This window comes from Bos taurus, chromosome 3 (genome assembly GCF_002263795.3).
Source record: "Bos taurus isolate L1 Dominette 01449 registration number 42190680 breed Hereford chromosome 3, ARS-UCD2.0, whole genome shotgun sequence".
In the NCBI taxonomy this organism is placed as follows: Eukaryota; Metazoa; Chordata; class Mammalia; order Artiodactyla; family Bovidae; genus Bos; species Bos taurus.
The window spans coordinates 84,249,138-84,264,091 of NC_037330.1; the positions used below are offsets into that span (position 1 = coordinate 84,249,138).

General features: G+C 40.7%; 1 protein-coding gene across 9 annotated transcripts in view; it reads right to left on the reverse strand.

Annotated features, from left to right (window-relative positions):
* The window catches only part of NFIA (nuclear factor I A), a 427,392-nt gene that overhangs the window by 51,994 nt on the left and 360,444 nt on the right, over nt 1-14,954 (reverse strand). For 8 of the 9 annotated variants that reach the window (XM_059884867.1, XM_015465326.3, XM_024989708.2 and 5 more), the window contains 2 exons: nt 13,544-13,722; nt 10,973-11,138 (listed from right to left, as the gene is read on the reverse strand). In XM_059884867.1, coding sequence (XP_059740850.1) covers nt 10,973-11,138; nt 13,544-13,722 — 345 coding nt within the window. The remainder of the gene's footprint in view (nt 1-10,972; nt 11,139-13,543; nt 13,723-14,954) is intronic. The other variant, XM_005204524.5, reaches the window with a different exon arrangement.

Here is a 14,954-nt window from a genome sequence, read left to right on the forward strand (position 1 = left end):
GAGGCAAGATAAGACATGAATGGGTTATGATAACTTAAATAACCCAAATGAACGTAATCATCCACTGGCTGTTTTCTTTTGTCACTCATTCCTTCTTGACAAAGTTCAGTTCTTTTTTTTTCCTGCTCACGAGTTCCTCTGTTTTTCATCCAATTCAATGTACCCAGGAGTTTTTATAAGAATAATAGAAAAGTTTTTTTTATGGCATGTCTTGAAATATAGTTAAGTGGTAGAGTAGAAAGCACTGGACTTTAGCATCCAACAGACCTGGAATTGAATTCTGGTTCAATCTCAGTTTCCTCATTTTAAAAAGAGGGCTAACGATTCCAATTTTTCAGATTAAAATAAAAATCAAGTGCAACTAAGGTAATACATATGAAAACACCTATCAAAGTGCCTGATTTGCAATAATTATTTTTCTTTTGCACAGTTAGACATTAAAAATTTGGGTTGTGCACAAAGTAGAAATGCTCTCTGCAAAAAAGTATTTACTGAAAATTATAACTTAAAGATAGCACACGTACATTTGTATCCAATGGGTTCCTAAAGCAGAACGTGTCGTTGCTTAGTCGGGTCCAACTCTTTGTGACCCCATGGACTGTAGCCTACGAGGCTCCTCCGTCCATGGGATTTTCCAGGCAAGAGTACTGGAGTGGGTTGCCATTTCCTTCTCCAGGGGATCTTCCCAACCCAGGGATCGAACCCAGGTCTCCTGCATTGCAGGCAGACACTTTACCCTCTAAGCCACCAGGGAAGCAGAACTTGTGAGCAAATAATGGCTACTGAGGGTGAAAATGTTATCCTGTACTAAATTCCATGCTCTCTGGGAGGGAAGAAGAATATAATTCTCCAGCAGAAAGAGCACATATTTTTGCTATCAGATGTACAAAATTTACCAAGGCTTTTCTGGATCACCCCCTTTCGCCCCCCTTACCCGACCCCACTGTGTGAGTTTTGGTCACTGTAATTAGTGATTGAGATTTAAAGAAAAATTTTAGTTCACTAGAAAAATACTTTAAAAATTAAATAAATCATTATATTTGACATAAAAGGGGATTTAAAACTCAATAATCTCTTCCATTCTTACTGGGTAAGGTACTTAGGAACTGCTGCTGCTGCTGCTAAGTCGCTTCAGCCACGTCCGACTCTGTGCAACCCCATAGAAGGAAGCCCACCAGGCTCCCCCGTCCCTGGGATTGTCCGGGCAAGAACACTAGAGTGGGTTGCCATTTCCTTCTCCAATGCATGAAAGTGAAAAGTGAAAGTGAAGTCGCTCAGTCGTCCCCGACTCTTAGCGACCCCATGGACTACAGCCCACCAGGCTCCTCCATCCATGGGATTTTCCAGGCAAGAGTACTGGAGTGGGGTGCCATTGCCTTCTCCGACTTAGGAACTACCTCCCAACAAAGCAATTTCTATCCTTCAATACACAATCAAGTGTATATATACATCCCCACTCTACAGTAGTATATGTTCTATACATACTGTTTCTTAGCCCTCTCTCTCCTTTGCTGACTTAATATAACTCAAAGATTATTCCATGAATTCATATACACTTATCCTTTATTTTTGACTTCCCTGGTGGCTCAGATGGTAAAAGTGTGTGCTTACAGTGCAGGAGACCTCGGTTCGATCCCTGGGTTGGGAAGATCCCCTGGAGAAGGCAATGGCAACCCACTCCAGTACTCTTGCCTGGAAAATCCCATGGATGGAGGAGCCTGGTGGGCTGCAGTCCATGGGGTCGCAAGAGTCGGACACGACTGAGCGACTTCACTTTCACCCTTATGTTTATTGACTTATTTTTATTTTTGACTGTGCTGGGCCTTTGTTGCTGTGCGGGCTCTTCTCTAGTTGTGGCAAGTGGGGGCCACTCCGTGGCTGCAGTGCACAGACTTCTCACTGCAGTGGCTTCTCTTGCTGTGGAGCACGGGCTCTAGGGCACATGGCTTCAGTAGCTTCAGCTCCCACGCTCTAGAGGACAGGCTTAATAGTTGTGGCACACAAACTTAGTTTCCCCACGGCATGGCACGTGGGATATTCCCGATCAGGGATCGAACCCGTGTCTCCTGCAATGGGCAGGCAGATTCTTTACCGCTGAGCCACCAGGGAAGCAAGCCCCATCCTTCTTTTCAAAGGGTTTTCTAATGTATATCATATTAGTAGATATTTGGATATTTTGGTTTCGATCCCTGGGTTGGGAAGATCCCCTGGGGAAGGCAAAGGCTACCCACTCCAGTGTTCTGGCCTAGAGAATTCCATGGACTATATAGTCCATGGGGTCGCAAAGAGTCGGACATGACTGAGCGACTTTCACTTTCACTCTTTTATTATAATCACTGTTGCAACGAATACTTGATGTATATCTTTGCTCATATGTCCAACACTATGTATGACTTACATTTAAAATTTATATATATAAATATATATATAGTAAAATAGTCCTCTGAAGAGGTTGAACCAACTTACAGTCCTCTAACAGTATAGGAGAATGCCTGTTTTTCACACACTCAACAAGATTATGTCACGATACTTTTCTATATTATTTGAAAGGTCTTTCTCATTTCAATATTTCAAAAAAGTCTACCCTATGTTTTTGTGGTACTTTAAGGTTTAATATTTCTATATTATATTTTTTGTACCACCTGGAATTTATTTTGGTATAAGGAATTTTATTTTTTGTGGACAGCTACTCAGTCATCCCAATATACTTTATTGAATAATTCTTTTCCCTCTTCCATATGAAAATGTCACTATTATCATATCCTAAAATACTGTAGTTAAACTGGTCTCTTTCTGATTCAGAAGAATATAAAAAATTAAAATATAATGGGGATAGAAGCAGTGCTGGCTGAAGAATAAAATTCAATGTGGAAATAGAGAGATCAAAGTAAAATATGGTCCCTGGCACTAAACGACATCAGACATTAACTTAAGAGTAGATAAGAAGAAGGAGGGAGCTCTTTGGAATTGTTCAGTATCCTGTATGTGGTGTTGGGTGGAAGAATCTATGATGTTTTAAAAGCTCATAGAACTGTACACCAAAGGGTGGATTTCATTGAATATAAACTTTTTTTAAAACTTAAAAACTAAAGGAAAAGTTCAGGTACCAGTAAAGAAACACTATTTTATGAAAGGAAGCAAATAACATTTTTAAAATTTGCTCTTGTCATTATCTACTGGCTCTTCTCTGAAAGAGGAAATACATTCCTTATATCATTTAAAAATTGTGTATACGACATATTCACTGACTTGTTCTAAATTCAATTACTGATTAAAATTAACACATAAAAAAGTGTTGATGAAAAAGAGAGCCATCATTATTTGGGTCAAAACTCAGAGAGTAATTCTTCTAAGCATTCATCAACAGTCCAAGCTCTGGAGAGCCCTAAGGAACAAAGAACCTCCGGCTTTAGCAATAGCTACTGTTTTCCCACCTTCTCACTATTCTTTGCTTATCTCCTTTCTTCTGCTCTCTTTCCTTTCCCTGCTAACAAAAAGTTATTCTCAGCAACGGAAACTGATCCACACCGAAGCATAAATGACCACTAGTATCTTCCTTTGTACTTCTCCCATAGATCTGCACTGCAAACTTGGAAATTGGGCTAAAGCAAAGATCCTCAAAGGATGCTCTGGCCAAGTGTATGAACTGCAGGTTCAAGGTGGCTGGGTGTGAGTCATGACGCTGCTACACTTGACTGAGTGATCTTGAGAAAGTTATCTATCTCTTCATACCCTGTGTTTCTCCATTAAGGTATTTACTTTTCAAAGTATGCACTTCATAGCATTAATGTGAGGATTAAAACAAGATAATATATAAAAAGCACTTTTTAAAGTGCTTGGTTTTAATAAAAGCTCAACATTTTGTTGTGTTATTAATTTCAGACAAGAATAGGCAGTTTGTGGTTCCCTGGTAACCAGAAATCGTGTCGTATTGCTTTGTAATTTGGCTACAGGAGGAGCTAGCACCATGCGACCATAGGATTATTCTTTTTCATCTAGATGGCTTATTGCAGTAAAGAATCAGCCTGCAATGCAAGAGACACAGGAGACATGGGTTTGATCCCTGAGTCAGGAAGATCCCCTGGAGAAGGAAATGGCAACCCTCTTCAGTGTTCTTGCTTGGAGAATCCCATGGACAAAGGAGCCTGGTGGGCTACAGTCCACGGGGTTGGAAAAGAGTCAGACGTGACTGAGCGACTGAGTGCCCACGCACACTATGGGATTATAATCTTGGGAAATTTGAGATTCCATTCTTGAATCTCAGTTTCCTTATCTATAAAATCCTGACTTCCTGAGTCTTAAGAAGTTGGAAATGAGATAAAATATACATGTAAAGAGCTCTGCTAACCAAAAAGCACTGAACATATGTTAATTATTATACTAGGAAATTTCAATCCTGGTCAGAGATTATTGTTACATTCTCAATTAACAGGTTCAAACTCATTCATACAATGAATGTATACAAGATTCATCAGAGATATAAAAATAAAAAGGGAACTTGTTATTACATGCTTCTAATTTAATAGAATTCTAGTTTAAAAAAATCAAAAGTTCATGGCTAAGACAGGATGGAGAAAACTGTTTATAAGTCTTTCATGCATTTTTAAATTGAGTTTTTGTGTTCCTAATTAATTTAAAAAAGGAAAATATTCATGTTTTATCTTCTATCATAATTCAAAAATGTTTTTTTTTTCTTTTCATTATAATTCTAGGCTATGATGCCAATCTTCAGTTTCTTTTCTGGAAAAGTCCATTTTTATAGTATGTTCTTGGTGCCAACCTATTATAAAAAATTGAATTTTACAATGCAATTAAGAAAATGAATTGTGCATTTTGAATTATCATACCACAAACAGATCCAAATGTAATGAGAGATTTGCCTATTCTTGAGCTGTTATCCTCAGGACTCTTAGGAATATCCATTTCTTTTATTACATGTTTGAAAAGGAGTCCCTTCCCAATTAATGAGATGGTGCATGTAGAAAAACTCAGTACACTGCAAAGAACAGCAGTAGGTAGGATGTTATTACAATTAGTCTCACCAGTAAAATACCTAACATGCATGGATGGATGTTCAGTTGCGTTTGACTCTTTTGCCACCCCATGGACTGTAGCCCGCCAGGCTCCTCTGTCCATGGGATTTTCCAGGCAAGAATACTAGAGTAGGTTGCCATTTTCTCCTCCAGGGGATCTTTCTGACCCAGGGATCGAACTTGCGTCTGCTGCATCGGCATGTATTCTTTACCACTGAGCCACCTAGGAAGCCCAAGATACCTAATGCTAAGTCACTTCAGTCGTGTCCGACTCTGTGCGACCCCACAGATGGCAGCCCACCAGGCTCCCCCGTCCCTGGGATTCTCCAGGCAAGAACACTGGAGTGGGCTGCCACCTCCTTCTCCAATGCATGAAAGTGAAAAGTGAAAGTGAACTCGCTCAGTTGTGTCCGACTCTTCGCGACCCCATGGACTGTAGCCCACTAGGCTCCTCCGTCCATGGGATTTTCCAGGCAAGAGTACCTAATAGGCATCTCCAAATATAACTTGGTCAAACTAAACTGATGATCCCCGCCCCTTGCCCAGAACTGAGCTTCCTGTAACTTTTTCAACTCACTTTATGGCAACTCCACACTTCCAATTGCTCAGGTCAAAAATCTAGGTGTCTTTGCTGATATCTCCAGTTTTTTGTTTTTCTTTTTTCCTCAACTCACATCTAACATGTCAGTAAATGTTATCACCTTTATCTTTCATATATTTCTCACCACCCCTACTGCCTCCCCAGGGGCTTCCCTGGTGGCTCAGTGGTAAAGAATTCACCTGCCAACACAGGGGCCATGGGTTCGATCCCTGGGTCTGGAAGATCCCCTGGAGGAGGGCATGGTACCCACTCCCGTATTCTTGCCTGGAGAATCCTATGGACAGAGAAGCCTGGTGGGCTACAGTCCACAGGGTTGCAAAGGCTTGGACATGACTGAAGTGACTGAGAATGCACTGCCCCTATATGGGTTCAGATCATTAGCAGCTCTTGCCTGCAATACTGCAAGGGTATGCCACCCCTTCCCTGCGTTACTTTTTCCCACTGTACTTCCTGGTCCCTGACTCACTAACTTACTTATTCTTTGTTGTTCGTCCCCTCCCTCTAGAATGTAAATGCCACAAGGGAAGCGGACGGTCTGCTTTGTTCACTTTTGGATCCCTCTGCCTAGAATGGTGGCTGGCATGTAGAAGACACTCATATTTATTGATTTAAAAATAAGCCTCATAACTAGTCCTCCTATTTTAATTCTTGCTCCATGAAATCTATTTTCAGCAAAGCCTTCAAAGCGTTTGTTAAAACCTAACTCGTGTCACTCCTTTGCTCCCCATCTCAGAACAAATGCCAAAGTCCTAACGTGGCCCATAAGAACCTTCAACATTTGCTGCCTCCATGAGCCTGAGCCTCCCCTCTGCTCCCCAGCTCCCAGTCATATCCTCATTCATCCACATTACTTCTCAGGCATGGCCTCCCCCTACTTTCGTTCATTCACTCATTATGGTCGCACCACACTGGCCTCTGGGTTTTGCTCCTCAAACACGCAGGCTGGACTGGTTGATCCTCCTGCTCGGAAACTCCTCCCTCTACAGTCTCATGGCTCATTCTCTTGCCTCTGCTGGACTTTGTTCACACCTCCCTTCTCAGACACCCTGTTTAGGTTGTATCCAACCCCCACTAATCCCAACCCCTCTGTGCTTCGCTTTCCTACTATTGTATCAGCATCTCACATCACTCCTACCTGTTATACTTGTTATTTTATTCATCGTCCTCTGTAAAATGAATGCTCCACAAAATCAGGGATTTTTCATCTTTTTCGTTTCCCGCAGAATCCTAGCATCTGCAACGCTGCTTTGCACATAGTGGCTAGTCAATAACTGTTTACTGAATGAATGAAAGAAGTGATATTCTCTCACCGGTTATCTAAACCCAGTTAATCAGCAGAAGTAGAATCCACCCACTGTGAACTACTCTTACCAGTTATTCCGTTTGTCATGGTATCCTAAACAGATCTGGCATAGTATATATCAATCTTCCTCCAAACATATCAACTATATGAATGTCCTCCTTGAGAGAACAGAACTGTTATTTCCACCCTCACTACTCTTCTTTAGGCCTCTGGTAAGGATTTTTCCATTAAAACATATTATTTTATAGGCAAATATTTTCCCCCAAATCTGTCTTACCCTCGTTTTCCCGGTGGCAGCTGCAAAGTTGCACATTGGTGCCAGAGGCAACTGATTAGTTTAAAAACACATACTCTGCTTTAGGCTGGCACCCACTTGTATTTTATAAATGAGCATATTCAAAATGGTGTCTTGGACTTTGTCTACAGCACAGCACATCTGTCGCCCCACTTTGTCCTGACAACCTGTCTGTGACAGTATGAAGAGCAGTTAGGGTTATTCCTGTTAACAGACATGGGAGTCCAGGCCCAGAAAAGTTGTCAGTATAGGTGATTCCTACTTTCCTTTTTAAAACCTTATTTTATCGCAAATCATCTTAAACCTCTCAGTAGAAAAGACTGTCCCAGGGTATACAATTAGTGGTTTTGAAAAAGACTCAATATCAGATATACTGTCAGGATGTTGAACATCTGTACTTAATAATACCCTGTCGTGATGTTTCTTCTTGCTCAAGTTGAGCTCTAATAAACTGACAAAGATAAACAGGATCCAACCACCCTGTGGCTGTAATTTCTAAGAAAGCACAGAATTTATGAAATGATACTTCTGCTCTAAATTTTTATCCAGTGGTAATCCAATGTCAGACACCCCCCCTCCTTCCACCCACAAGCTGGTTTCTGAGGAGAAGTTCTACCTTCTCCCTCAGGCTTGAAACATCAGAATGCTACCGCTACTAGCTAAGAAGTCACTCCCTCCAAAAAAACCCCACCTGAGGCCCCACACCTGGACCCAACTCCCTCCCAAGTCCTCTCGTGGCACCGATGCACACCTCTGTCCCAGTGCTGTCTGGGCGAGCTGCCTGTACCCCAGCTGTCTCCCACAACAAACCCCAAGTTTCTTTGGAGAAGGAGTGAATCATCTTTGTATCCCAAGTGGCTAACACAGTCCTTGGTACATGACAGATGCCTAATATATGAAGGATGAATAAATGAATGAAAGGAGGCAGTCTTCCCAGTGTGGGCTGGTGGGCTTTTAGATTTTTAATTTGAGAGGCTTCTCCTATACTATAAATTACAGGTTTCCCAGACTATCACTGTCTTAAAAGTAAAGTAGAAGATAGCTGATATACTGCTCTGAAATAACATATTACTGTGAATTCAGCAAACCCCAGGAAAGACCAGAAACAAGGGCTAAAATTTATGATGATAAAAACCTTTCTATGCCATCAGTAGAACACTTGGTTTTGACTACATTCCTAGAATCCTAGGATTCAAAAAGTAGGTATAAAATTATTATGTAAATATCAAACTTTTGTTCCCCTTTCCTGAAATTCTTTTTCTGAAAATCTCTAAACCCTGTGCTAAGGAACAGGCAACCATATGAGCTGGATCTGCCAAGGCCTCCTCCACACCTCTTCCCATCACGTTAAATGAATGCTTGGGGCGGGGCACAGGAGGACAGTGGTTATGTTCTCATCAAGGCATTAGATGCAATCCATGGAAGGAAGCCCAGGAAGAGACTCATACCAACCTGATTGAGGGGCTGAGTAGCTTCTACACGTCCTACAGACACGTTTCTTCATTAGCCTAGCCTGGGAGGCTTCCACTAGTTAAGAGTTTTGGTAAATAAAGAAATGAAAGTGTTAGTCGCTCAGCTGTGTCTGACTCTGTGCCACCCCATGGACTATAGCAAACCAGACTCCTCTGTCCATGGGATTCTCCAGGCAAGAATACTGGAGTGGGTTGCCATTCCCTTCTCCAGGGGATCTTCCCGACCCAGGGGATCGAACCCAGGTCTCCTGCATGGCAGGCAGATTCTTTACTGTCTGAGCCAACAGATAAGCCCCTGGGAGATAATATAATGGTCCAATTTATTTGGTGGTGGTGTGGTGCTTATCGTGGCTGATTTCACATAACCCTGCCCAGCTAGGGATTACTGCCCACATTCGACAGATGAGGAAACTTGGGATTGGAAGGGAAACATAGCTACCAATGTGAAAGGTGGGGGTTTGAGCCCTTATCCTTTAGATTTATTCTATGTAGAATAAGAACATTAAACAAGGTTTTCTGAGAGCTCAGCCAATGTCCTGTACATCTAGAGAGACAGAAAAGTGGTACAATATGCACCAGTGGTGCAACAGCACAATAAGCATGCAGTTGCCAATGTGTAAGTCAATATCCCCAGCGACTAGATTTAACAGAGTTTGAGGATGGTTATTCTCTGACTAGTTTGAAGATGTTACATGAATACACAATAAGGAGGACTCACCTACAAGCTTCTACTTCTCAGAAGCTTCTTTTCTGAACTGAGCATCCAAGATCCTTATAGCAAGCCTAGTTTGCTTCCTATGTCATTGGACACTCAGGGTTTTCTCATTTGTTGAACCACTTCTTACCAAGAGAAGTCAGCCTGCCCAGAATTTCCTCTAGACTCTCAGTCTTTTTGCTATAAAACCAGAATCCATGCACAATGCCACTCACTTCTGCATGCATTATCAAAATGAATACATACTAGATAACCTGAATCTCACCCATACCCATAAGGGGCTTTAGATATTTGAAATCAGTATCCCCCACATTAAGTTCAATGAACATTGTATCAACAGAGGCTCATTTTTTCTCTTTGGCCCTCCTGTATTCAATACCACACTGTCCTGAACACCAAGAGGTTTGAATCATCCTTCACTATACTCATCCAAATGGCTGTCCAAGCCCAAAAGCTTATGTCTGGAAAACAGCTCTTCTTGGGCTTTCTTCCATTCAATTTCCATAGCTGCTGCTCAAGTTCTTGATCTTACTGCTTCTTTCCTGGTCTATGCTCACTTCTTCCTCTGTAGATGCCTTGTGTCCAGCCTCACTTCCTTGAAGACCTTCTCTCTTTAGGGTCACTGTCACAGTTCCCATTCTTTCCTATGCCTTGATCCCTCTGCAGTGCTTTAGAGAAGGTGGTCAGCACACCCCCTATCAAGATTAGGTAGTCTCATCCATTACCTGGGAACTCTGCCTACAGCCACCACTCTTCCTGTCATTATCTCAGGTATAATAAAAGACAAATTTATGTGTTCAACCTATTTCTATTCCCTTGTCATATTTAAAATATCAGGAAATACCAGGAGAGTTGTTCTCTCTCTAATTTATCAAATAATCCTATACTGTCAGATCACACTTCCCAGAGTATTCAGAGAAGAGCCAAGAGTTCTTTTCTCTTTCCTTCCAATTGCATTTTCCATCTCCTCCCTCTGCCAATCTTAGCTAGGCAACTGCCATGGCTACTAGCTCTGATCTTCTGCCAGTCTCTTTTGTTGGTGAATGCTCAATGTACACACCTTTGAATTGGTTACTTTCATCTAAACTTTTTTTTTCTATTTGATGGATGAGGTACCTAATCTTTGTAGCTCATCAAATGCATTTCTCTTGGATTGTAAGTTACGGGAAGGCAGGGCTCTACCAAAGTATGAGGAATTTTTGCTAGTAAGATTCATACAGGTAGATGTTGTTTGATGATCATGAGGATAGCATTCAAAGCCACTCAAATAATATGCAACACTGAGTAATTCATATTTTCACTTTCAGTCCTGGGCATGTAGTTGTACCATTTCATCCACCCAACACCCAGTCATTTTCACACTTGGTATAGTTGGTGGTACCCTAGAGCAGTATCTGCTTTGATCTGGTCTTGGTTCTGCAAACTCATGCTACAACCATCACTGGGGATCGTGCCTTTCACTAAAGCCTATGCAGTGAGGGGCCAAGCTGAGATGTTGATTCAAGTGCACAGAGCTTTGTAAGTGACCGGCGCCTTGTCTCATCCATACTTACTTGGTGAGGTGGGGGAGGCTGCGCCTCCTTCTGTTGACGTGGTTGGAGGCTTCGTGTCTGGCACCGGCAGGGGCACAGGCCTGGCCATCGGTGGTGGCGGTGGTGGTGGCAACATGGGGGTGGGAAGGAATGGGTTGTGCACTTTGCCTTGGCTACTCCCGTTGGGCTGCCGGGGTGGGAACAAAACAAAGCATGCACAGGAAAAAGAAGACACAGATAAGAACCATTAGCTGCTTCTGAAAACAAACGATTCGTTAGGCGTTAGGCACATTTTATGCAAATTACTAAGTATTCTAGCTGCTTGAATTCTTCCATAAGAGCATATGGATGACGAAACGTAGGTTGTTCTTAAGACATTCCACAAAAGTACAGTCTTAGGCACACATGCTCCATGTATCCTAAACTTATCTCTTGAATTACTTTGACCTTCTTTGCATTTGATTCTATGAAAGGACCTGCCAACTCGTGCTTGGAATGCTTTGATTTGGTACTAACTGTGACCTTTGTCATCATTCTCATGATTATTAAATATTAATTTAATTTCTAAGTGTTTTATAGAATGCGGAATTATTCCATCACGCCTATTTATATAGATATAGTGAAGTTTCCTAAATATGCATTTGAGATTAAAAAAATATTTTATTTTCACTCTTCAAAGTTGATATTATATAACATTTAATAAATATGTTAAGTGAACATAAAAAATTTCTTTCACATATTGTATAACATCAGGCACAGAAACTTTAGAATTCAGCTGTCAAAATTCTGCTAAGGAAAAATATCACTTCTAATTTTGATTTAAATTATATAAGCATATGCCATAAGAGTCATATTTATTTGGCTGCCTGATGTTAGAACAACCAAGTAACAGCTCTTTAACAAAAGAAAAGTTTTCTTCTGAAGAAAGCAATAAAATCCATTTATTTTCAAGTTTTTCCACATAGTCCCATGAAGAGACCTGCCTTAAACCCTATAAAATTTTGATCAAAATGTAAAACTGGGCATTTGACAGTTATATAGGATGATGTCAGGACTATTAAAAAAGAAGTTAGAAATCTGAAAGTCAGATGCTTGATGCTGGTGATCACTTCAGTCTTTTCATGGCTTCCCAAGGGGCCTTTCTGCCTCTGGTCTTCAGTGACATCGTTCACTCAGCAATAACATCTCCTATTTCAGCTCTAGTCCTGAATCAAAATTCAGCTGAAGGAAATGCTGTTGTCCCAGGCTTTTAAGTTTAAGCTTAATAACTCTGCAGAGGAAGTCTCACTCCCTCATCAACATTCACTTATATATTTAGTATTGTTCCTCAAAGACAATCTCATCTGACAGTCAGAATGTTGTGCTTTCTTGCCAACAAACTTGCCTGTGTGTTATTTCTGAGTGGGCTAAAAGTCCGTAAGTGAATGCTTTAGAATACGCCAAGCAAATGAATACACAAGCAAAAAGAAAAAAGGCTCCATATTGATTTGTTGTCTAGACAGAAATGTATCTGCTAACACATCACCAGACATTAGTCAAAGCTGCCTTTTCTGTCTCAGATATGCAGAATCAGGTATTTCTTTAAGCAAGAAAATCAGTGATAGAATGGTGTGATAAAATATTCTAGATTAGGCAATCATAATCATGGTTCATCTGTGGCTTCATGTGCAGTTATTAGGATAAAAGGAAAATTACATTTGGCTTTATGCTGTTCATTATTTCCAATTTATTATTATTGGCCTTGGGATATAGCTATCCATTGTAAACATTTGGTTCTACATTTGAAACAAAATTTGTGATTTTTAAAAAATGGGAGGGGAGTCTGATAGAGAATGGATACATGTATATGGATGGCTGTGTCCCTTCGCTGTTCACCTGAAACTATCATAATATTGTTAATCAGCTAGACCCCAGTACAAAATAAAAAGTTAAAAAAAAATCACTTTTACTTTAGGAATGTTGTTTCAGTTTGTGATTTAGCTTATTTGAGAAAAAAATTGAAATCTTCATTCAAATCGATTGAGGACTGTTTAGCTGTATACAAAGATAAGTGGGAAAGATAACTACTTGCAGAAATAGCAAACTATAATAAACTACTTCGAGCATCTTGAGTTCAAGTACTGGTCAACTTGATGTAAAGTGTTAGAAGACTATTTTTAAAAAATATCAACTTAGCTGATCTGAAACATCTGTGCCCCCTCCTCCCCCTACCGCTCCCTACCACTCAAAATCATTATTTAAAATTATTTGGTCTTTCTATTTTGTTAACTGTGTGAGCCCTTGAGTTAGTGTGCAGGAGGTGGAATTATCTGCCCACAGACCTTAGAAGGTTATACAGTTCACCCTTGAGATGATTTATATCCATAAACTTGACAGTTGAGAAGTTAACACAAACACTGTTTTTAAATCCTGGCCAATCCCTCTTAGAGTAAGTTAACTTTCCCACAATCTAGAATAAATATGACATTTGCCTGTAGTCAGTCAGCACGACACTGGAGCACCACGTCACATGGTCATAAGGTCTTCCCTTGTTATTTTTACATTTGGTTAATATTTCTAAAGAAATTGAGGAAAAAAAAGAATTTTCCTTACATTGAGGAACCCCACCTGTCCAGCCTGCTGACCAGCATCAGGGCAGACAAGTTGGACAAACTCTTTCAGCGTCTCCTGAGGGTGATAGCGGATGGCTGGGTGAGAGAAGTAAGGCCCGGGCTGCTGGATGATGGGTGACGTCGGAAAATGAAGAGTCGATGGTGTTGCGTGTGGACTTGCTGTAGGAAAACAGAACATCAGAGTTAACAGAGAAAGACTTGCTTTGCCACAGCATTTAAACCAGATTCAACTTCCTCTTAAAATTTCTTCTCCTGACTCAATTCGCAGTAACTGCTTGTGTGACAGCATTTAATACTGGAGAGGTCTGATAGATTTTCTTCCTTAAAGCTCTAAGACAAACATGGAGGTTAGATTAGGGTAGAGTTTCAAGCTGTCTTTCTATTTTCAGTGGACATGAGTTATAAAGGCATTAATAATCCTTGGTGAAGCTGAAGATTATTCATTACTTTAAGAGCCTTTTTAATGAAGCAGGCAATAAAAAATGTATTTGGTAGATTAGACCTGATTTAACTGACATTACATATGACAAATTCTAGTTTGCACATATGGATCCCCTTTCATGCTGAGCATTCCATAGACAATAATTCATTGTTAAAGCTCTTATACCCCTTTCAAGGAAATTTCTAGGGACTAATTCAGGATGAAATTTTTTTGAAGTCTGTAGTAAATGATCACTTAATGAACCCAGGCAATTTGGGTGCCTCACTTTACATGGAAGGTTTCAAAGCCAAACTCTGAAAAGCATAGATGTTAGTTAGAGCAGGGAAACCCACAGGCAGAGGAGATAGGCAGTGACCCCTGCTAAATTGCTGGCCCTCTGCTCATACAAACTGATGAAAGACTCAGACAACTATCACTCCCTTATATCTGAAACTGTATCTGAACCTATATATTGAGTTTCACTGATATAGGAAGAATATTGTATTAGGCTAAAAAATTGTATGTGAAGTGCTTAATAATTTTGCCTTGGAAGACTTCTGCCCTTGACATGGAAGGGTGATTGGTAAAGCCTGCTGGAGGGTAAGAAGAGCATGTGGGAAGGGCTGGAGACACAAACCAAATAACGCCAACATGGCAGCTCTCATCTCCCAAAGAGGGCCAAGGAGACATCTCCCAAGTAGAAGCAGATGAGAGCATTTATTTTTCCTTACTTTTTGCAGTTTAAACCTTTAAACTCCAGGAGCCCCTGCAAAGAGGAAACAAACGAATACCCAAATATTTGGAAAGTAAGACTTTCCTAACATTGAGAATGACTCAATAAAACTGAAGAGCAAGTAAGCAAGACTGGCCACATTTTCTACCACCATTTGATCAGTAAGTCTGAGGACTGTCAAAAAAGGATGCATCTCTATTGATCCCTGGACATGGGTTCTCTGTTCTCTACTGTATC